The sequence below is a fragment of the Thermobia domestica genome, chromosome 5 (genome assembly GCF_964235325.1).
Source record: "Thermobia domestica chromosome 5, izTheDome1.hap1.1, whole genome shotgun sequence".
Classification (NCBI taxonomy): Eukaryota; Metazoa; Arthropoda; class Insecta; order Zygentoma; family Lepismatidae; genus Thermobia; species Thermobia domestica.
This window is the reverse complement of record NC_137458.1, coordinates 239,683,857-239,709,056: the sequence shown is the minus strand read 5'-3', so window position 1 is coordinate 239,709,056 and position 25,200 is coordinate 239,683,857. Positions and strand designations below refer to the sequence as shown.

At 36.9% G+C, this 25,200-nt stretch overlaps 1 protein-coding gene across 5 annotated transcripts in view; it reads right to left on the bottom strand.

Moving 5' to 3' along the window:
* Nucleotides 1–25,200, bottom strand: part of LOC145686490 (midasin-like) — a 536,599-nt gene that overhangs the window by 510,744 nt on the left and 655 nt on the right. For all 5 annotated transcript variants that reach the window (XM_081759855.1, XM_081759854.1, XM_081759856.1 and 2 more), the window contains exons 2-5: nucleotides 13,058–13,278; nucleotides 8,906–9,151; nucleotides 4,284–4,447; nucleotides 1,974–2,080 (exon numbers count right to left, since the gene is read on the bottom strand). In XM_081759855.1, coding sequence (XP_081615981.1) covers nucleotides 1,974–2,080; nucleotides 4,284–4,447; nucleotides 8,906–9,151; nucleotides 13,058–13,278 — 738 coding nt within the window. The remainder of the gene's footprint in view (nucleotides 1–1,973; nucleotides 2,081–4,283; nucleotides 4,448–8,905; nucleotides 9,152–13,057; nucleotides 13,279–25,200) is intronic.

Sequence of the window (25,200 nt, the reverse complement as noted above, 5' to 3'; positions counted from 1 at the left end):
AAAGATCCAAACAAAAATCTTACGAGAAAAAAAGAGAATGAAGAGAGAAATTATGAAACAAAAAAATTGATATAATTACAAATAAAAAAAAAGACTTGATCATGATCAGATACTGTAATATATGACTGAGTTGAGGGCACAGTGGCTCAATAGTAGAATGCTCCTCTAGGGGAAGGGATCCCTGTTTTAATTCTCGGCTACAAGAGTTTGTGGTGAAAAGCATTGTGTCTGTGGGTTATCGCGGAGTTCTCATCATTTTTCATTCTACCAATTATTTCACTATTATTCGCTTTGATGATAGTGAATGATAGTCCGTCCATCCGAATGATAGAATTATATCCATCCATCTACTTTACGTTCTATGGGAAGTTAAACCAGAAATTTCATTTCATTTGATTTGATGTGACTGAATTACATAAACTAGGGTCAACAAGGACAGGGAAGAGGTAAAGATAGATGGCGAAATTTTTATCCAACAATGTAGCAATACTAACTACTGCATATTATTACGAGGGGTATGTAAGAGAACAGATAGAGGAAAAACATTATTATTTCAATATATCAGATGTTTTTCTCAAAGATGCAGTGGTTACTCTCTAAATTTGAAAGATATTAAAAATTAACATTTTATATAACAAAATCTATGGCATTAAATATAAACAAACTAATTCGTTTTGCATTCTGAAACTATAATACCGTACACTTCGAAACTGTCAGGGCTGGAAAATACTGAAACCGGATTGATTGACTCTGAGTTTAGCGTCCCTTTAAAGCATCGAGGCTACATGAGACGTGGATCTACAGTTCAAAGTGGAATCTGAAGCAGCATAATGAATTCCCATTTGTGATAACTGCAATAGAAGTCATTGATTAAAGTGTCAGCGAACACTGACACTGATAGAATTTCAAATTTCCCGGAAACATGATAAGATCTTTTATGTTTGAAGTTTAATGTCTGGATACAGTATACTTAAATCCCTATAACACACGCTGAGTACAGGGAACTTCATTCTACTAGTCTACTTCGAATTTCTTATACTTTATTTTAATAACATAATTGGGTATAGTATAGAGCAATTTCATTTCCTTATTTATAAACTTACCTACTACCTTTTCCTAAACATTATAGAAGTTCACAGATCAGTATGTAAACGCAATACTGTCTCAAAAGACAAACTCAGAATCCAGGTAAATATAATAAATATGCATCTGAATTTTTATACTTACCAGAAAACAGGGTGTACTGCTTTCGCTAAATATTTCATCAGGCGGAGGTAGACAAATTAGTACGGAGAAAAGTTAACGAACAGAGGAAAACGTTGTGAAGCTTCCAGGTAGACGCCATGTCGGAATATTTATCTAGTAGTCATTTCGAACTGATCGATGTATGACGTAAGTAGAACCAGGCTTTTACCATTACGAGCAGGACACAAAACAGGTTGAAATGAAGTTAAATATATCAGTTTAAGGTCCGACGATTGTGCCCTTTAGGTTAAGGCAGACAATGATTAAAGCAAGTGAATGATGATGGAAGAATTCGTGGAATAAGAAAGTGGGAGGAAACGGGACTACCCCGAGAAAACCCACGGACACGATGTTGTCCACCACAAACTTACCTGGCCGGGGATCGAACCAGGGACCTCACGCACCAGAGGTAAGCCCTCTACCGCTGAGCCATCATGCCCCCCAGAACAAGTTGAGTAAAGAGGGGGAGAAAACGAGATAGATAGAATAAACTATGACAAGTGTTGGCTGTGTACAATTGGTCATATATCCACAAGTACGCCTAGTTTGTCTGTCACCACTGTCTTTTATCAACACTAGGTTTGCTACTTTCTTGTTCTCCCTCCGTGATTTACTTAGAATACGAACAGTAAGCTGTGACGTCATAGAATATCCAGTTGGAAACGACTAATCTAGTTCTTACAGTACTGCACCCCAAATATATTAATCTAAACGCTTCTTATCCTTACCTTTGTTACTTCCTCGGTGATATTAATAGGAAGAAAAACATCTGCAACGGATACGACCTTGCTCAATTGTATTCCCTTCATATGAGCATTACTAGATTTCGGAAGATCTAGAAAGAGAAAATATAGTTATATCTGATTAATTTATAGAAACCACTAGTTAATTCAGTAATTAATAAATTTTATGGAGACTTCTTACGTACTCTTTATATTTTAAAAAAGACTTAGTAGGGACTTTGAATGATCTGAATTAAACAGGGAAAACAGGGGGAACCTAAGTTAAAGAATTTCAGAGATTAAAATATCGCTAAAACAAACTGGCGACTTCCTTCAAACTGAAAAGTGTAACTCTTTTCCTTCATTGTTCTGACAAGATGCCAGTTGCTACCAGGTGTTTCCGAAACTTTCTACCCTTACTTTACTTTTTCTTTGGTAACATTCAAAACTTGGGAAGGAAAAACTGGATTTTTACTTATAATTCTCGTGTATATTTCTCAAATTTTGTTACTTCCAACACTGATATCAACATTATGATATAGAACGTAAAAAAAGAAAAACAAAGAGAAAATTACGTCATTAGCATTCAACGAAAACCTAATCATAGTTTTTACAAAGATGAGTAATACGTCTCAGAATGCTCTGGTACACAACATACTTATATTTATTATAATATGAAAGCAAATTAACATTTGAAGTGTAGTTCCTTGTGTTGGGCTATCTGCAGCCAGTTTCTCGATTCCACGTCAATACCAGGTCTCGTCCTTAGAGGCCAAAAAAAAAAAAAAAAAAAGTCAGTCCTTGCTGTTTCCTCCTCCTGCTGGCTGATAAAACATCGTTCAGGAAGTGTGTAGTGGATTGAAACGGGCAGTAATCCGAAAGGGAAAGGTCAAGATTACATGTGGAATCAGTTCGATAGCATAAGTTCTCGCATTTTATTGAGTTTTTCGAGTTGCGAATGTTTTTGAGTAATCTTGTTGCTGCAAGGCGCGTTTTCGGTTTACAAATGCAGGATATTTTTGGCGTAGAATAGTGGCAGAACACATCCGCTACAACTATTCGAAAAAAAATTTGACATTAACAGTACAATCGTTAGGAGCAAATTCGAAGTGAACTTACTCCCTCATAGTTCCACCACACAGAGCATAATTTTCTGCTAAAAACGGTTGTTTGCCGACCGGTTCTGGAAGTTGAAGTTGCTCAACCACTCATTTTGCACATTCGGATCTCGAGAAAGTACCCTTTTTTGTCGCATGTAACAATCCGTTTCAGGAAACACATATAACGCGGATTTTTCAGCAGTTGTCTGCATATATCTACTCTCATCTGGACCTAAGTTGAAGTAAACTCATGTGGTACAATTCGGCACTTCCTGATTGTTTTGCCGAGTTCGTGAAGGTGACGCACCACAGTGGAATTGGAACATACCGAGTTGGTTTGACAATCGTCGTGCACTGGTGGATGAATTTTCTTCAATGGCACGCTGTATGACCTCAAAATCTGTTACCTGGGGCGGACAGACCTCGGCTGATCTTCGACATTTTTAAACATGCACGATATTTTTCGAGCCAACGAGTTGGTTTACTGCATCTTCCCCACTCGCATGACAAATGTTTTGGGTTGCTGCTTCAATGTTATGTCCGAGTTCGACCTCATACAGTACTAGTTAACATATCAGAGGTTGTTGAGCACTTTTCGTCATTGCCCTTAAAACCTGACTGAAGATACTGACAGAGTGGCGGCCTCCGTGTTAAACAGTCCGCCTGCCACACTATTTCTTGAGTTAATTTGACCTTGTGTTTATGGCGTATACACCCAAGTACCTGCTGTTTGAATTGTTAAAATATTGCAGGACTTTTGACTCACCTTTGTGATTTAGGCAATACGGGTCTTACAATCTCGTCTGGCTGGTTAAACAACATTCAATTATTGTTTAAACCTCCTATAAAAAGAAGTATAGTTGTTGGTTAGGGTTTACTAGGCCACGTAAGACGTAAACCTACAGCTTGATGTGCGACCCGAACAGGCTTTCACACGAGGAATTCAAGCCGAGTCTTCCGCACTAACAGCCCATATGCTAACTACATAGTCACGAGAATTGTATGTAAAGTACCATGTAATATTTTAACAATTCTACACACTGAGAACGTTATTTTTTTTCAGTTGTCTCTCATTATTAGTAAGCATACTGATTTCTGGGCAAGACCCTAACACAAAAATCTGTCTTGTTTTACCGTATCATTCACGTCATGTGTTATTTCTTTTATGTTCTTATGATCAAAGGTCCATAAGTTAGCAAAAGTTTACTATTCATACCTTGGTCGCTGTGCTGTAGCTTTACTTCACTTTGGCACTTTAATATACTATTGTATTGTACTGCACATTTTCTTGCATTTTCAGCACTCAAATGCCTGTCGATAAGAGACTGTCTTTGGAAATCTGACATGCAGGTTACAGTCGCTACACACTGACAAGCTGTCCTGAAAAAGAGAAGTTTGTTTTAATGACTACTCGCAATCAAATTAAGTCTACTATTTGGTCTAGGAATTAATTCGTGCGGTTGGTACGCACACATTGAAGCTGTAGTACAAACACAAAATACATAAATACCTTAAGAAAAATATTGTCCATCGCTAGCCACCACTTTCGCCCATCTGTCAGGCAATGTACGGATTCCGTGGCGAAAGAAGTCCTCATCCTTGGAAGCGATCCAGTCAGAGACCCATGTTTCGATATCTTCTGAAGAAGTAAACCGCTGTCCAATCAAATCGTTGTTCATGCAATCGAACAAGTAGTAGTCCGAAGGAGCAACGTCTGGTGAATACGGCGGGTGGGGTAAAACTTCCCATCCGACATTTTCTAAATAGGTTTTGACCGGTTTTGCGACATGTGGGCGAGCGTTATCATGTTGAACAATAAGTTTATCATGTCTGTTCTCCCATTCTGGTCGTGTTCTCGCCAGAGCTTGCTTCAAACGCATTACTTGTCGTCGATAACGTTCTCCATTCATAGTTTCACCCGGTTGCAGCAGCTCATAGTACACCACACCTTTCATATCCCACCATATGCACAGCATAACCTTTGCACAGTGAATATCTCGTTTTGGTTGTGATGGACCTGGTTCACCTGGTTTCACCCAGGCCTTTTTTCGTTTAGGGTTCTCGTAATGGATCCACTTCTCATCACCCGTAATAATTCGATGCAGAAACCGCTTTCTGCTCTGTCGTTGAAGCAGCAATTCGCAAATGGTTTTTCGTCTTTCAACGTCTCTGTCTTTCAATTCATGTGGAACCTAATGTGACATCTTTTGAATCATTCCCATGGCTTTCAAGCGTTTGGAGACTGTTGTTTGATCAACGCCTAATGCTGCTGCAAGTTGTTCCTGCGTTTGACACGAATCCTGCTCGAGCAATGCTGTCAATTCTTCGTCTTGAAATTTTTTGGCTGTCCAGCTCGCTCTTGGTCTGCCAAGCCGAAATCACCACTTCTAAACCGTGCAAACCACTTCTGACACGTTCGCTCAGCTAGAGCATGGTCACCATACACTTCCACAAAAATACGATGACTTTCAGTCGCACCTTTCTGCATGTTAAAGTAATGCAGCAGGACACCCCGCAAAAACACTTTATCAGGCACAAATTGCGCCATGTTCACTTAACTACAAACTGGTGTTGTTGACGCTTTAATCCACTGCCCTATACTACAAACGATACGCGATGACAGGGGTTTGCAACATATGTGTGGATACACGGAACTGTGGGACGCTCCGTTCGTTGCGCCACCTCTTGTCCACCCGCACGAATTAATTCCTAGACCAAATATTATTGGGATAGTTCTATATAAATTTTAATTTTGCGAACTTCTATACAATATTTCAAAAATATGGGATTGAACCCATGTTACCTTTAGAGTGTATATAGCAGTAGCGTATGTATCTTCCTTTATCTCTTCTTTCACACGCGTTTAAAAAGCAATGAAGATGACATGGGAGGAACAGTACGCAGCAATAAAATTTGTTTCCCTTCGAAGCATACAATGACCTAAACACGTGAAAAGCTGCAGGAAGTATATGGAAAACATGTATTACCTTGATCTTCTGTATTCAGATGGTTTAATGAGTTGTTCACAGAAAAACGGCTACTACCGGTGAAACAAGGCAGAGCTTTAGCAAGTGTAAACACAAACGTTAACATCAACACAACTGCTTCGATTGTTCGTGAAGATGGGCAAAAGTAACAGTTTACGAAAGCTCAGTAACGCCCTATAATTTCAATTGAGAAGAGGGGCCGCGGTGGCTCAGTGGTAGAGCGTCCATTTCTGGTGCATGGGGTCCTTAGTTCGATCCCAGCCCGCGCCAATGAACTTTGTGGTGGACAAACACCGTGTGCGTGTGTTTTCTCGGGGTTCTCCAGTTTCCTCCACTTTCTTCGTTGCAGCATTTTCCTTCATTTCTTATCACCACCTCCTTTAGCCTAGCCGGCTTAAGCATGTGATGTAAAAAATTATTATGTAATTTTCATCAAAATGTGCATCCTACGAGGTAGGGGGAAGTGAAACTCACTATATAAACTCCTCACTGAAAATAAGCTGACATGTTCTTTAAAAACTGTTACAATGTTTAAAATGACTGTTAATAACATAATTCGCACTTGAGTTAACCTGGGTGTTTTTCATTAATCCTACACTTTGACTGCAATGCGTTTTCTAAGAGTAGAAGGGATGCGGTCAATTTTTCGTAAACAAAAATAACTGCACCATCTGAAATGTTTTTTGAAGATAATTAACACTTGGGTCTGGGTTTTCACTATTTCATTTCGATTTAACCCTTAACGAGTTTTCGTTACCATTTGGCTACACATTTATGATCTTGCCTATTGCATTTGAAGACTACTGTTTTCACGTATTTTTCCTTGTGGTTATTTGGGTACATGCCTTCCGCGATCCAAAGAAGCTATTGCCTCCTGGTGACAACTCTGGTAAATTTTACGGGGAAGGTAGTCTGTGGATATATTGTTTTGCAAGCAGTGCCGGAAACAGACAGAAAAGATAGTGAACCGTTAAGGGTTAAATGTGCATCCCAAATGTGTGCGTAAGGAGATTCAAATATACTTTTTATATATTTCTCCTATTAACTATTCTTCCCGTTTATCTACGGACATCTCAGCTAGTTGTTAAAGAGGAAAATGAAAAATACTTTAAAAAAAATAATTATCCTTGATTAGGGATACCTTACTAGTAAAATATTTAACATAGTATGCACACACAGTAGTCTTTGTCATACTGAATGTAAATAACTTGAAATATATATTTATATTCATGTACAATTCATGCTGATATGCAAGTTTATCTAGAAAAGTTTGGCAATTTTAAAGGCAAAAAATAGTAATTCACGATGAGACAGTTATGATGAAAGCAGTACAAAAAATGGTATTCAACTTATAAACAAAACACTTTAAAAACGCCATATACTCGCTTTGAAGTGTAAATTTTTTGCAGTTTACAGAATGGTAAGAAATTTTACACTGCATGCTATACATTGGTTGTTTATTGATTAAGGTGTTTACGAAAAATGAAGTTTACCATACATTATCTTTCTTTCGTTTATTATTGTGAACTGAATTAACAAGAACGTAGTGCACGTGCCCATTCTTTGATGTTGGTTAGGTGAACACGATTGAACAGCTACTTAGTAATTGTCACGTGCTAGAAACGCTTTGCAGAAAACAATATATAGGAAAATTCCTAATTTCGTTTTTATTCTAGCATCGCTTAATACAGAAACCTAACCCCACCCATTCCTTCCCGTTGTGTAACACTTAAGACAAGGAACAGCCTTTATATTTTATTGATTTTTTTTAAACAAGTGATTTAAATAAAAAATCTTATTTAAGTTGAAAAATATCAACAAAATGGACTTCGGCAAAAATCTGTTTAACATTGAACCATAGTAAAAACATTTGTGAAAGGACAACATGTTCTGCTTGAACAACTGGTGGACAGCATCGTGCCCGTGAACTTTCTTACAAGGATGTTTTCTCCTACACTTTCATTCCACCAATTATTCCATAATGTCTCTCTCTCACTATCATTAATCATTTGTTTTCTTTAGCCTTTAGCGTAAAACTAAAAATTTCATTTCAGTTCTTAAGCAGTTTTCCTATGTTACACTATGAATTACTATTGTATATATAACGAAGAAAATTAATTATTAGAAGTACCTTGTGTGTTTTATCACGATATTGGTGCTTCCTTATATTTCACTTACTTTTATTCTGTGAGCTTCTTTGGAGGAAACATGCAAGGTACGTAAAATAATTTATTTTTCTCATTATACATAATTTGCTTGAACAATATCAAAACATTAACACATTGTATTGTATGTATGTCGAGCACTCTAAGAACACGGATTCCAGAAAATTTGTCAACGAAGCTAGGCGGAGCCACTAGGTCAGCTAACCAGAAAGAAAGTTAGCTACTTCCGTTTCCTATGAACGACTGAATTAATAGAATTACATTACTGTATTTATGAACTATGAATTTATAGTGGGTGTACGCAAATAGGTTTTTTTGCGTAACGCGCAACTACAATGAAATAAAAGAAATTTATCGTTCTTAGGTTAAATAATCTCTTGAAACATGTCTATTATAAGCTTGTATAGCAGTCAATCAAACATGGAACTTTTCACACTTCAGGCTTTTCTACAAAACATTTGTATTTTAAATTACGGGAAACGGTCTAAAATTGAGTTAACAAGATATTACTTGTTGGACACACAACTGCGACATGCATCGTCAAAATTAAACGTAATATATTTTCGAACATACAACAAAATTTTTAGAACGACTACAAAATGTTACATTCTTTTAAAATCATTAATTATTGATACTTACAAAGCAATATGGAAAGTAACCAAATCTCTGAAGGAGGCAACACTTACCAGCTAATTAACTCATTTTCACTATTCAAATATCTGAAAAAAGCTGTCCAATCCCAACATTTTCGGAAGTAACCTGAAGCTACTCTGAGAAAACTATCACAGGCGCAAACTAACTGAATATCAGAAATCTCATCAGGATCATCCCTTCGAAGACAAGTCTTCTTAGAAGGTGGTTCTGACTGATCTTCCATTGTGATAAGCCGAGCAAAAGGAGAGAGATTATGCTGAAAATACTGCATCGAAAATCTAAAAAGACAGAATAATCTCTGTTAATACAAAAACAGCAAGATTGTTCAACCTGTGACATACTGATGAATCACTTCTTTAACAGAAATTTAATTTGTATGTGATGTTTCTAACATTTTGTGTCTTTCAGATATATGTGCCATATAAAATATTCACTTCTTGTTCTATCAATAATAAGTAAGAGCGTGATCTGCACACCTACCTTTTATGCCATCGTCCTCATTATCATATGAAAATCACTCTTTGGTGCTGTTTTAACATTAATGCAGATTCAATTTAGAAATGAAGTCAGAATTTTGGGTTCCAAACATACGCTGTAACTGACAGTTTTGATCTAGCTCTCATCATCTTCATACACCATTACTGTGTTTTTATCGTCATAGTTTATCAGCAAAAAGAGTTTGCAACCATTATTTAAAATTTTGTCCAAAAGAAAGAAAAAAACCACAATTCTCAATTGAAGCAGCTCTCAATACTAGTCTTTGATGCCAAACATGAGATTATTACACCCAAGTATTGGAACTAGAAAACAGGCAGAATTCAGTTTTTTTGTCACGACGTCGTTCTATAAATAACATGCACAATCCTATAATATGGGTATACAGCACTTTTACAAATAAATGAAAAACAAAAGACAAGAAGTGTGTGAATCGCGAAGGTTTTTCATAGCAATTTCTTTATATTAGTTTACCGACTGCACTTCTAGAAGTCTACTCTCGTAAACTAATGGTGTCTCCTATCTAGAATAAAATAATAAACAGCTTGTACAAAAAGTTTGTTGCTATTTTAATTTATTTTCATTAATACGTATTGTAACACGGGCAACTTGTAAGTGGCACCAATGACGACGACAAAGACTAATAGATAAATCTAAAGTCGACGATTTTGTGTGTTTAGCGATCAAAAAACTAACTAATAAAAAAATTAAAAACTGGCAGTTCAGATACATTTTCATTCGAATCAGTTTTGGAAGTAACACTAAAGTATGATTACTTATTATTTCCATTTGTCTACTTTCTTAACACAAAACTAGTTGGACTTGAATTGGAAGGACATCTTTAAATCTAGGGTTCCTTGCTTGAAACTTCACTTCTCCATCTTACCGGTGGAACTGTTTCTGTTAACTAAAGTACTGTATAATGTAATACATTTATTTATTTTTATCAAATCATACTTCAAGCTGACAAGTTTGCAAAGAGGAAATCAGTTACCTGTACATTTCATCTCAACGTAAAATAATTTGTTCATTGAGAACACCGTTTAGAAAATCGATTACAGATCACACTGTCGGAAGTTGGAAGATACCCTTCTTCATCTTAAAGCAAAGCAACAGAACTTGACTTCAATAATGGAAGCAAAGTTGCTAAACGTGCAATTTTATTCCTAAAGACAAACTTATTTTTGTCGATTTTTTATTTAACACAAACAATTGCAACGAGGATTATTGTGTTAGATACGAACTACGATAAACCCGAAGGTTGATTAGAGCTCTTTCGTTGCTATATAGATTGAGTACACGTCTTTAACGTAGGAGGGACGACTTCCGATTACCGGCGGGAGCTCATGAGGTTCGCATACCACGTTAAGCTGTAGGTTCACGTCTCATATGGCCTTGCTGCTGATAGGGACGTTAAATTCAAATTCAACCAACCACTGAATGCTTATTATTGTGTGAGTGTAATTCGCATGTTTCTTGTATAATAAATCAGTAAACAAATTAAAAGACCATAAAATCATTGATACATCGAAAATAATCGCGAAGTATTATTTGGTCTCAGGGCTAAAGTATAATTTAAAAGTTACTAAAATTTTGTATTACAAAATTAATAATAACTGGTCACTCCTTAGAATCAAGCAACAGAAAGAGCAGCTCCATACTAAAGAGAGATCTGAAAATAACTTCAGTAGCTTTTGAAGTTTTATTTGTCTCAACTTCCACATATCGTGAATTAGTTCATAACAAACAGGACAATAAGAACTGTGAAAGATAAGTTAACCAATTGATAACACTGCTATTTACATTTAGTAACAAAACCGGCTGCAAGCATTTCTAAGTTAGCCATACGGGGGCACTTCGTTTTAGAGAATACAATGCCCCTCGCTAGCAAGAATCCAATCTGGAAAACGCAAACGGAGGAGCACCAAATACTTCTCTGGAGGACCAAACGGTGAGAGCACCAAATCTTGTCCGCAGTAACACGCGGAAATTTCTTCGTTTTAAACCAGCGACATAACAATAATTATGCGGGCCTGCTTACAAAAGCACTTGTGACTTTCGGGATCCCTAAAAATATAACAAAAATGAAAATTAACCTTCCCCTAGTACAGTGCATTGTGATGCCACAGACGGTATAGTTGGGTCGGATTTGACTCCATTCGTTTCAGATTAAAACTATTTCATGTCTTTTTGTGAAATATACGAAGTACTTCTCCAACTAGGGGTATCTTTTATATACAGTCTTTGTAGAAAACAAATGTAAAATTGCAATCAACAGTTTTGATTTTTTGTCATTCACAAACTTTTTACAAACCATCACGCAAAAAATGTAACCTTTGCCGTGGATCCGAGGTTTATTAATACTTGGTTCTAGTGAATACGTATGTCAACAGTAGGAGAAAGGAAAGCAGCATGCGCGCGAGAGCTGATTATATCGGTGATACTAGTCAGTCTTTTAGACAGTAAGAATTTTTAACAACTACCGACCTCAACACAAAATTATTTGATACCTGAAAACCCTCTGTTCTAACCATACTAAAAAACTTAGGACTAACCTACAAAACTGTGATAATACACAATCTAGCCTTTCTCATTCAGAAGAGTCTGCGTTACCTAGAGTCTGCGTTCAGAATCATGAAGGCCCGCCTGTACTGTATAACCCTATGTTACGTCCCTGAAATGTCACTTCGGAAATTGTTTTAGGTTTTTCCCGTGTATACTCAATTTTGAATTCACTTGCTTATACACAAATCGTTTGAATGATAAAACTGCTATACTCCTTGAAAAGAAAGCAAACTGACTTACAAACTGAATAAAAAGAACGAAAACACGTTCTTTTCTTCTATACTTATATATAAAATACTATTTTCGCATAGAAAAGGGTGATCTACAGCCATCAAATTTGGTATACACATAGATCTTCACCAGATCTAATTCTATACGGAGCCCTTTTTTTTTTTTTTTTTTTCGATTTTCGGGAAGCGGATTTGGGTAGAGGGATCTTGAAAATGTGTGCAAAACATTTCTAGCTGTTTCTAAGAACGCTTGGTGTATGCAACTCACTTGACATCATCGTTGTATGGGCTTACATAACAGCAAGGAATAAACACAAGGGAAAAGAATAAAAAAAAATTTCCCCTCTCTTTTAATCGACGTTCTAAAATAAAAGTAAGCAAATAAATGCATACTTCTCCAAAATACTTTCTTATTTTTCTTTTCCTTCTTTGTCCAGGTCAAAAAATAAGCGGCATGTTTCCTTAAAAGCTTTCTACTAACACTCAGGCACGATATGTGAATATGAAGTTTGAATTACATATTTCTACAGTTCATGAATATCTTGCATTTCGACTAAAAACTAATCTTATTTGCCTCTCAATGACCAATTAGAACGCTTTTAGAAAAGAATAAGAAGTTATTCTCTTATTTAATGATGATTGTTCATTTTTTATTACGATAATTTATTACCAAATTCAAAAAAAAACATTACAGTTTATACTTACCGCTTAAAAAATCGTATTTATATACTCTTATGTGGAATTTTCAGAAATGGGCAGCGATATCTATTGGTCTATAAAAACGTGATAAGACAAAATTCCATTTTCATAATTCCTAAAGCTTTGTTAAAAAGGCAAACTACGCATTTTCCAGCGTGACTAAGTTCAACATTTAATTGCAATAAAATTACATACCTCAGAGCATCAGGGTGAACCAGAACGAGTTTCCCTAAGGCTACACATATCTGTTCATGTCTTGTAATATCCTCAATTCTTGTTCCAGGTTTCACTGCCATTGTTAACATCACTAATACGAATTTTGGGAAGCATTCTGCAATTTGTACTGTCAACTGTGGATGTAAAACCAGTTTAGCTAAAAGTTGGAGGATGTTCTCAATGTCATATTTCGCCCAAGTCTGAAAAATGAATAAACACAATTATAGTGTAATAATACTTTCTCGAAAAAAATATTTATGTTATAGATTAATAATATAGTTTACACAAGGAATATTTTTTTCTGTACACACTACACTAAATAATTTACACTACACTAATAATATACACTAAAATGTGTCTGTAAACAAAAATGTTAATAGCATACAATACGAGAACCAGTTTTCCGTGTGAAGCCTACAATATTCCTGTTTTATACAGCTGAGTACCTACACTTATTCCCTTCAAGGAGCCAAATTCACTTTCAGTTCTCATTCATCTTTCATATTAGGTTGGTGATGCAACTGAAATGACCGCTTTCACGTTTGGTGGGAAACTCACTTTAGCAACCCAACACAGGATAAGCTAAGATCACGCGTCTAACGTCATAAACTCACTACACATCAGCAAACAGGATGGGTTACCCAGACAATTAGTAGGCATTGTGTAGTTGACAAAATTCGTAGGAAAGAGCATCATGGAGAACATAAACTTGCGAGTGATTTTTTTTTATGAATTCAAATTGGAATATTCTAAACAGCAAGCCGGAAAAAACATTGACAGTGCATTTAGACCAGGAATGGCAAATCTGCAGTTGATATGCCAAATTTCGATCCAGTTACACAGCACTAAAATGAACCCCGCAGGCACCGGCTAATGTCATGCCTGGATGAGCTTCTCTGGAACACTATGTAAACAAATGCTCCGAAAATTTTCGTGGCATTGCAGAAGAGCCACACATACATCAAATCACTGTGGTTCGGTGGCTCCGTGCATACGGTACGGTGAAAAATTTGAACTCATGGACGTCAGATTAGTCGCCACTGGTCAACAAGAATCATCGTCTGGATATAAGGTATTGGAAAATATATAGGGTTTTCAGTTTCTTAAGGATCACTTGATATGAATGCTAATAATATTTATTTCAACCTTACTACTTCAGTTTCCGATATGTCTGTCGCCTTTAAAATTAAGTTCCTTAGGCATTAATAAAATCAAAAAGAAAAACGTCATTAAAAAAGGACTTTACAACAAATCTCTCTACTTTCTATGTGGAGGACTGTCCGAATTTAAAGGGTTTGTCACAATGGTGCCGATGACTCATGTCGAAAACTGAAACGTAGTGTAATTTAATGCGTGCAGACCAGCAATGTGGGAGCCACCACACCATAACTATTTGATATTCTTACATAAAATCGACTCAGGGCGCACAGTGACTCAGAGGAAGAGCGCTCACTTCTTGTCCTTGGTTCGATCCCTGACCTAGTAAGTTTGTGGTGGACAACATTGTGTCCGTGGATCTTCTCGAAGTACTCCCGTTTCCTCCCATATTCTCATTTCACCGATTCTTACATCATCATTTACTTGCCTTAATTATCCATTTCCCTTAGCCTAAAGGATATATCGTGGGACATTAACTGAAATATGTTTCATAGAATTCACTCTTATTAACTTTCCATTTTACTACACATGCTTGCAAGGGATTTCTTTCGAAACTCTCTACGAAGTGTGGAAAGAAATAACTTATAAGGTTAGGGCGCCGAAGATTCAGGGGCGGGCATATTTTAAGTCACCATAGTGTATAACTACCCATCTATCAAACAGTTACATCGATTCTTTCCAGAAAACAGTTAAAGTCCATAGACGTTGACACCAGCACCACGTATTAGCGCAACAATCGGCGTAACTGCTTGATGGATTCGTACAGCAATGCTAATGGTTACAAATTAATCTGCAACGTTGCCACATAGTAAAACTTTTGATTCCTCATAGCGGCTTAAGGCGGCTCCGGAGGGTACACTATTATACTGCATTTACGCTTTATTTTGACTTGAAGAATAGCGCTCTGTTGTCCGTGAGCGCCATTTTCAGAACACTATATTATATACATATATTCAGGGGGTAGACAAAAAATCTAAAAACACTTCATACAGGACACGTAAGTTTGGTCCTCCACTGTACAACACGTGTTGCGGTTCCATTCGCTTTTTGCCTTCAATGTGTCATGTGGACCTTCCTCTTCCGTCAGCAATAACCAGTTCAACTGTGAGTGTCATGGTGTGAAAGTGGTGCGGCAAAATGGGCGACCTGACAGACTTCCAAAGAGGTATGATCGTTGGTGCTCGTCTGGTTGGAGCTTCAGTGGCAACAGTGGCGAACATTGTGGGGATATCGAAAGGCACTGTGTCCAATGTCACGAAGGCATACACAATTCATGGGCAAACGACGTCTTCAAAGCACAACAGTGGTCGAAAGACAATCCTGTCAGATAGGGATCGGAGGGCATTAAAACGGATTGTAGCAGCTAAAAAAGAAGACCACTGCAATAAAAATTACGTCTGAACTCAATTCCGCCCTACAGAACCCGATTTCATCGAAAACAGTGAGACGGGAACTTCATAAAATGAAAATTCATGGCAGGGCTGCTATCGCCAAACCCCTGGTCACAGCAGTAAATGCGAAGAGGCGTATCCAGTGGTGCAAGGACCACAAGGCGTGGATTCATGAGCAGTGGAAACACGTAATGTGGTCCGAAGAATTGACCTACACCTTGTTTCCAACAACCGGTCGTGTTTACGTATGGAGAATACCGTCGGAGGCTTATGATACAGACTGTCTGCTCCCAACTGTAAAGCATGGGGCTGGTTCTGTTACAGTATGGGCAGTGATATCGTGGTTTTCTGAAGGTCCCATCATAGCCCTGCATGAATGCGTATGAGGCCATTTTGGGGGACCGGGTTCTACCCATGGCCCAAATATTGTTCCCTGATGGTGATGGCATCTACCAAGATGATTTGGCACCTGTCACGCTGCAAAAACGTTGAAATCATGGATTAAGGAGCATGACCAGGAGCTATCACACCTCCCCTGGATCCCACAATCACCAGATCTGAACATCACTGAGCCATTGTGGTCTGAGTTAGAAAAAAGTGTTCGGTCTCATTACCCTCCACCAGCATCCCTTAAGGAACTGGAGCATGTTTTGGGGATCATAAAAACTGAATTAATGAAAGCCCCACTCTTATCTCCATTTAAGCCCGGGAGACCGTTAAGACTATGTACTGATGGTTGTCAGAAATCGAATGGTAGTGTACTTTTACAACAACAGGAAAACGGAAAGTGGGCACCATTAGGATATTATAGTAGATTATTAACACCTAGTGGAAGTACAAGGCAGATTTGTGGGATAGAGTTATTAGCAATTTTGGCGTCTTGTAAAGCATTTAATTTCTATCTTTACGGGAATGAGTTTGAGTTACACACAGACTGTAAGGCACTTTTGTATTTACAGACCGCACCAAAGTTATCGACTAAACTGATTAGATGGGCTTTACAGCTTCATTATAAATATATTCCTATACACATAAAAGGGAAAGATAACCCTTCAGATTTTTTTAAGTAGAAATACTAACATAAAACCGGAGAGTGGTGATGAATTTGACGAATTTAAAACGCTAATATCAATCGAGGAACCGGTTAATATTGCGGATTTGCAGTCAAAAGACAAATGAGAGAAGAAGGAAAGTTGCCTAGGATGAAAGGATTTCCAAAAATCCACAAAGAAGTAGTGAAGTTGAGGCCCGTGCTCAACTGCAGGAATAATATGTTAGAACTGTTGGAGAAAAAGCTTAAGAAGATGACCGAGGCAGTGAGAGAAGGACAAGAAAGTAGGAAAGTAGAGAATGCGCAAGAGGTTAAGAGGATAAGATAAATTAGGAAGAAGAAATGAGAGTACAGTGCTATTTAGCCTGGATGTTAAGAGTATGTTCCCGAGCCTTAAGAGAGAAGAAATATTGAGAGTAATAGAAGAGGAAATGGGTGAAAAGAGAATAGAAAATTGGGACAGAAAGAAAAGGATTAGAGGCAATGTGGGAAAATGGATACTGTGTAATCAGAGACAGGATTGTTAAAATGAAGGAAGGACTTAATATAAGATCTTATTTGAGTCCAGTACTATCAGATATAATAATGAATCGATGGGAGAAGAAGACGATAGAAACAGGAGGAGAAAGACTGTTTCTTTTTTGCCGTTATGTGGAAGACTGCTTAGGAATATGGAAGGGACCGAATAGGTAGCTGGAGAAATTCATAAGAGACGTGGAAGATGAAAAGAAAGGGACTAGAAAATGAAATAGAAGTAGACAAGGAAATAAACTATTTAGATGTGAAAATAAAGAAGTCGGAAGGAGGAGAGTTTATTACATCCTGGTACCAAAAAGAGTGTGCAGCGGGAGTGTATTGTCACAAACGAAGTGATGTGGATGAGGGTACAAAGAAGAATTTCTTAAAAAGCATGGAAGAAAGAATAGGAGACCTAAACACAAATGAAGAACAGAGGAAAACAGATTTAAAGAAGTTCTGGACACAACTAAGGAGAAATGGATACAACAAAGAAGATAGGGTCACAAGAAACATAGCAAGAGAGAGAAAGAGGAAGAAGACAAGAACAAAAAAATGGTCTGGAATAGAAAGCCTAGGCAAAGAAGCAGAGAACATAAAAAGAATGCTTCGGAAAGCAGGAATTAGGACGTACAGGAAAGGAGGAAGCAGAATAATTGAACTAGTCAGAAGAACCAAGAGAAAAGCAATAACGGACCAAGATCAAAGGGGAGTAATATATAGAGTAGGATGCATGGAGTGTACCAAATTTACATAGGAGAAACAAAAAAGAAAATCCAAGAAAGGATAAAACAGCACCAGGATTATGTAAGATTGGAAAGGGACAACAATGCGATATACAAGCATCAGAAAGAAACAAATTACAGGATAGGGTGGGAAGGAGCACAGGTCATAGAAGTAGAGAATAGAACTTTGGTGAGAAAATGGAAGGAAGCCAGGGAGATTATGAAGGCAGGAGACAAGGTGATGAATTGGAATGCAGGATTCTCCATAAACAAAGAGTGGGAGAAGATTCTGCTTAAAGAAGAAGAAATGAAAAGGAAGAAGAAAGAGAAAAAATAATAAGGAAAATAAGGGCAATTAAAGTACAGAATGTATCCAGCGAAAAAAGTAAACTTTTAATTGGACACGGGTGCAGCTAAGAAGTGAAAGTGAAAACCACACAAGTGTTACTTTTTAACGAAGGGGCGGAGCCTAATTAAAAGTTGATCTCCGGAGAGTATATAAGTGATGAAATAACTCCCAAGCAGCCAGGAGTAGAAGTCTGATGAAGACACAGTTATTGTGTTGAAACTGTTACGTGATAGTGTTTTTTTACATATTATCACATAGCCTTGCTCAGTGTATTATTGTGCATTAGTACAAAATGGAAACAAGGCCTGATAGAATAGCTATCTTTTTCATTATGTTATGAAAATTTTATTTCGTCCCTCTCCCCCACCTCCGTTCTACATTTTCTTAAAAACTTTACACCCTAGCATAGGTTGTATGAAGGGACCAGACGAGAAAGCGCAAGGTATAGCACTCACCGCATAACTAACCATTAAAGCGTGATACTTATTGTCACATTCATTGTCGAACGTCTGTGAGGTTTCCTGGGACGACTTGATCTACATTTGTTCGTTTGTCACGGCACATGGACCACGCTACAGGGCACAAGTTTCGGTCTTTTAACATCAAATTTTGAGGGCGGACGTCCGGAATTTGCTGTATAGACTTTGACTGCGATCCGACGTAAAATTTCAAAATTAGTTTTTCGGATCCCACTTCAAACAATAAGCCCTGTCTCATATAGCCTTGCTACTGATACAAAACTGCAATCAATCAAACTAAACAAACTAATTTTATACGTTTCTAACAAACTTGAGTTGCAGGATAAATTTGACTCCAACTTAGTTTATTTAAAACTCTTTTAGACATGGGGCGTTCATAGCACAAAGGATCCAAGTCCATTTATGCTCAAGCAAACGTAGTATCTTCGTAGCCAAGAGTTTCACAGGAACAAGGGTGATGAAGGAACGGTGGAAGCTAATTTTTCCTTCCTTGCTCATAAATTTAAAACATTAACATTTTATTAGGTACGCTGTAGTGTGGGAATGACTAACAGGCCAAGCTACGAATGCCATAGTCAATGATGCATAATTACGTTAAATAAATGTAGTGTGTATCAAAAACAATACACGACGAAAAACGCCATATCTTCGCAACTACTAACCCGAAATGAAAGAGAGAAAAACTACGTGACAAGATGCAATCTAGAGTTTTATATGATTGCTACTAGAGAGGGATGTCCGTTTAGAGGTCATCCGCCCCTACTCTGAATTTCAGACTTTGGAGGCAGTAACGGAGATTTAGAAACGTTTTACTAACCAAAATTAAACAGAAAAAATTGAAGTCCTTACACCTAATAAATACGGATTTTGATCTGTTATAATCCATTTTCATTGGCCGTAAGGAGCTATAGACCTATATTGCTCTCTTGTATATTTTTTTGGCCCAAGGATTCCAAAGCTGACTCTACTTTCGAGTTCGGGCCTGTTGAAAATTCTGGAAACTGGGCCTACGCAACTTTCCAGTTTTGATCATCTTTATTTCCTCAGTGTCTATTCGGTTTAAGGACACCAAGCTTGTTTTGTTGGACTTTCCTGCTTAGCAGCTGTCATATGAAACTAGCCCACGCCCTTTCACCTGGTTTTAGTTACACTTCGAACTCTTGCCTGCGAAGATATTACGTTTTGAAATAGAATTAATTTGCTTAGCAAAACTGAACTTTAATTGAAAGTGAACCTGGATCCACTGTGCTTTGAACGCCCCAAACATTACATTACTTCAATAAATTATTGACTTAAAAACAATCAATTACATAGGCTTACAGAAAATATTCTAAAGTTAACACAACATAAAGTATGTTTCAAACAATACTTCTCGAAAATTTATTATTTTAAAATAATTTTATTAGCATCAGTGTTCTGAAATAGTAATCAGACTTGCAACTAAAGCTCACCTGCTTGCACGAAACGCGAACTTAGCCCCTAAGGCCTTTATTAGGAAACTTTCACAAGAAGTAACTCCAAAATGACTTGTTTTGAGGCTAAAATAACCGCACACGCGCATTTCTGGTAAAATTCTTGCCTTAAAACATACATGACCTCTGCATCTGAAATTTCAAATGGCAATCAAAGATGTCCGCCATGATGCCTGATAGCACAATCTGATGTGTCAGACCACTTCCAAGTGTCATCATTCTCCTTCAACTCGTTTTCAACAAACAAGGATGATGAGGACTTTTATTTCACAATGTATATTGATAGATGGTGTGAAATCTCCATAGTACATAAATTTCAAAATCTATCTAAAAAGCCTATTACAAGCAAGAAAGTACTTATGAGAGTCACTGGCAAGAGGGTGTAATAAAAGGGGGTCGTGATTATGAAGTAAGTGAAAATTACTGATATATACTAAAATATTCTGTACCCAACACAATACAGTCTTAACTAGGATAAAATAAATGGAACGGGCGGTTGCAAGTAAAGAGCAAAAAGTCTTATCAAATAAGTTATTACACGATTTTGAAATATATGTTTAAAATCATGTTTTAAACTGTTTAAAATGTTTTAAAAAAACGCTTTTTTTAAAAAAAAAAAATTCGAACATCTTTTTCATGTTTTAAACATGTTTTGTTCTTTAAAAAAAAAAAAGACTGTTTTTTAAATCCTGCTTTGAAGCTTATGAAAATTGCTTTCAAATGGTATATAAAAATATAGAATTTTTCCCCCCCCCCCCCAATATAGGGCATTTCCAGGTGTTCCGGACTGACAGACTGGAACACATGTTGCACTTCCAATTAATATATTCGCTGAAATAAAAGCTCCAGGATGCTATAAATTTGTTTAGCTATCAGGCATTTCAAGACTTTCATTCTGACTAGAATACAATTTCTACAATTACAGTACTTAAAAAGAAATTAATTATTGAAGTTGCTATTCCGGACCGACAGTATTGCAACCTTAGTTTCAATATGAAAAACTCATCATTTTAATTCTCTGAAAGTGCTGATAATCAGATAGGGTTTCATATCACAAATTACGGTAGACAAGTGTAGTATTGCACTATATATATATTAAATTTTGTATGAAGGTAATTTATAATAAAAGAGATATTAAATTTATAAGCCATTCTCCGGAGTGAAGAGCGTAATGAGCAATAGTATTGTGCACAAGCTAATAAGCATTTACGCTTATAAAACTGGCCACAAAAGTTTAAAAAGAAAGAAACTTACACTGTAGGACGATATTGACTACAAATATATAATATTGTAATTCTTGCACTTTAAATGGATCATCACCACTTAATTATAATAGACCATAAAACACAAACTGCCGAGCTACATTTTCGACTTTTTTTTTCTCTGTCCCATCTGCTTCCAAGAATTTAATTGTAACATTACTGTCATCTTTACAGCAATGGAGAGCCCTGCCGATGTAGAACTTCTGATCGTAAAGCACGACGTAATAAAGATGCTCTTGAAGGGATACTTCCTTAGATGTTGCTGAAGTGTCTTGTGATGGCATGAGGCGTAAAAAACTTGTGCCTTATCTGGTTTCCTGATACATGATATCTGGTGTATTAATTCTAGCAATATTCTATTACCTTGAAGGAGTGGTTCTCAGGCTTGGAATGGCCCCCACATCTTTCCAAAATTCATCAGTATTCTCTTTCTCAGCTTCAATGTCATCCACTGGCACTTCAAAAACATTGATATGCTTAACCTTGTTTTCAACTTGTTTCACGAGATCATGCGCATTTTTAATTTAATCGAGGTTCCACTTAACATGGCCCTTTTTACAATCCCCTTTATATTACCTCCTATATCATCTACAGTTCCTTTCCTGTGGGAGGTTGAAAAAAGAAAAAAAAAAAGTTCCATTCCACGACACAAAATGTTTCAGTTATATTTGCCAACACTCTTTCACGGAATACTTCCTGAATCTAAAGAGCAGGTACACATTCACCGCATATTTTCCGTGTCTCAAAGAATCCGAAACAAAAGCAAAATTCATTTGCTGTCGCTGACCCTTCAACATCCAGGAACCACAACAGAGCTGTCAAGACTGACACTTGTTTGTTAACCCAGTGAGCTGACTGGATTTCATTCTGCTCTTTACAGGTGAATTTTCAGCAAAGTTATTTGTACAACAATGGTTCCGTGAGGAATGTCTGCTTTGCTGTTAGCAAAATATATTGCTTGTTGACGTTTTATGAAAGCATGGCTCAAAAAATCAGGAACATCACCAGTCAGTTCATCCAGCAGGTCTTGAATTGTAAAATGCTTGTGTAATTGTAAATTGTCAAAATATAAATAAGAAGCTGTGAAGTACAATCCAGATGTTTACCCAGCAGAATTTCTGATGAGATTGGAGGGCAAAAACAAGTCCAGATAGAAAAAAGAAAACATCTGTCAGTCTGGAGCACAATCTTGGTCAGTCGGGAACACAGTTTACTCGGTTATAGGACAAGCTACAATAAAGTCCTGTGGCTCATTTGAAAGGTTGTTTAAAGAAGACACAAAATATGAAATATTTTTTAAATTCACAAACATACAGGCAAGCTACATAAAATTAAAAATGGAAAACATTCCGGACTGACACAAATGTATATAGTACTTATTGAAGATAATTATATTTACACACACTATATTAATTCTACTACTTGATTTATGAAATACTGATCACCCTACATCAGTGAAATACATTTTGGTCAAAATCTTGCTGTCGATGCTTCTGTATATCAGTTTATAACTCAATATACAACTTTTAATCACCTGGACAATCTATTATTTAATTAGCATTATTTAACAGTGAAATATAAATCATTTAATTAATCTGTTCTGATCTGGATTCTATATGAAATTAACTTTCAAATGATGTATTGCACATGTGCATGCTAGCAGTTTCATTTTTCCCATAACAGGTTGACATTTGTCTGGAAATGCCCTATATACAAACATTTTTCAAAACATTCAAAAATTTGATTTTCTTATAGAATCATATTTTGAAAATTTTCAGAAAAAATATATAGCCTAAACAATATTCAGACTGTTATAAATGTATCCTTAAAATCTTATTTTGGGATTAACATTGCACAGGGATGCAAATAACCACTCGCCCGGGGCGAGTGGTTCATCGGTGTGGGCGAGTATTTAATATCATACTGAAGATAGGTAAATGATTTCTATTGTAGGATGTAGGCTAGTAGCTTTTTTCTTGGCCTATAAATTTTTTTTTGCTTATTCGCATCCCTGACAAATATATGTATGTATGTATGTTTCTGTCCACATTTGAAAGTTCAAGACTTCTGTGGATACTGCGAACAACTTAGTGTGAAATAAACTTGATTTTTTTTTTTCACTACACCTCTGCCAAAAATACTCTATTTTAACACAATATAGTGTATATGTTGCTTAAGGTAACTCTGATTCGGCTTAATGTCAGTCAAGAATGGGGTGAATTATTATTTACATTGGATTTCTGAGCAATATGCCGAGTTGAAAACAAGGCTGACAGATATTATAGACATTTTTTTTTTGAAGGAAAAAATACTGCTGTTGGTTGGGGTGACAATTGGTGAACGATAAAGCGATATAAACATCAACCACTGAGTCAACCAAATAAATAAATTAATTAAAAACTTGCTCGCTAACAATGTACATTATCACTAATAATTAAAACAGCAGTTTTTTTTTTTTTTTTGTTATAAAACTTCTGAATGAGGAAAAATAATGGAGCAATGCTCCGCTTACAGCTGCATTAGATGGCAGTCGTTGTAGTATATATGACTATGGTAACAGTATAAAAAATCCATCAACATTTCCACAAAATGTGCCTTGTTTGGTCTTGAAATTAATTTCCGGTACTCACTAAGTGGCAGTCAATTTTCCAATGTAATGAAGTAAAACAAAATATGATGGCATGAGCTATATATTGTAGGAGTTCTCCTTGTGCAGGTATCGGGAGAGCACAGGTAGAGTAAATTACAGTTTGGAATAGTTTTCTCCCACTACCAATTTTACTACAAAATTCTACTAGAATACAAAATAGACACAGATTCTCTAATGTTTGGATAAAAGTAGGCGTCCCTTCGAGGAATCGGGAGAACACCGAGGAAATCCACACGCACACACATTTGTCCACCACAAAGTTCAGGTGGGAGCAGGGTTTGAACCCGGGACCCCATGCACCAGAGGTGAACGCTCTACCACTGAGTCACCGCGGCCCGACATTTCGATTGAGTTTTATAACTTATGTCGGTGAAGAAAGTTACAACGGCATGGATTAACGAAACTAAACAGAAAGTGTGTGAAATATAGGACGGCACTGAAAATAAAGAAATGCAAAAACAGAATCATTTTCAAATGCGAACATGTTTTATCGTGTGAAATGGCACTGGCAGAAGTCTGCAGTGCAAGATATTTATTTTTCGAAGACACAAAGTTATCGATAGAAAGGACACCTGACTTTTTTTTTTTTTTTGCGACATCCAAGTTTACGCCCATACCCACCATCGATGACGCGCCTGCTTTATACAAACTCTCACCCTCCTATCGCTCGGGCCCCATGCCACATTCCAGCCTAATTCGGTTAGAAACGACTCGTACTTTTTAGTGGCCACCTTGCACAGGTTTGTTTATAGTTAAAACTACTCTTTAAGATCTATTTCCGGACACAGTATTGAGCTACATCCGAAACCTAAAGCTCTCTTGAAAAGTGGGTGTCCACCTAGAAATTCTTAAGAAACACTTTCCAAGGTAATGATAACTTTTCTTCACACACACGACAAAAATTTAAAGTTTTTCAGGCAAAATACCGAACCTACTCTGCGGCACGAAGTTCTTCGTGGTCACTTATCACAAGTTGGTTCATATTTTCTGCACTTTATTTTGTAGTATACACGTGTCCAGACTTTGTATTTATACTGATAACTGTTCCACTCTCCTACAGTGAATAGCA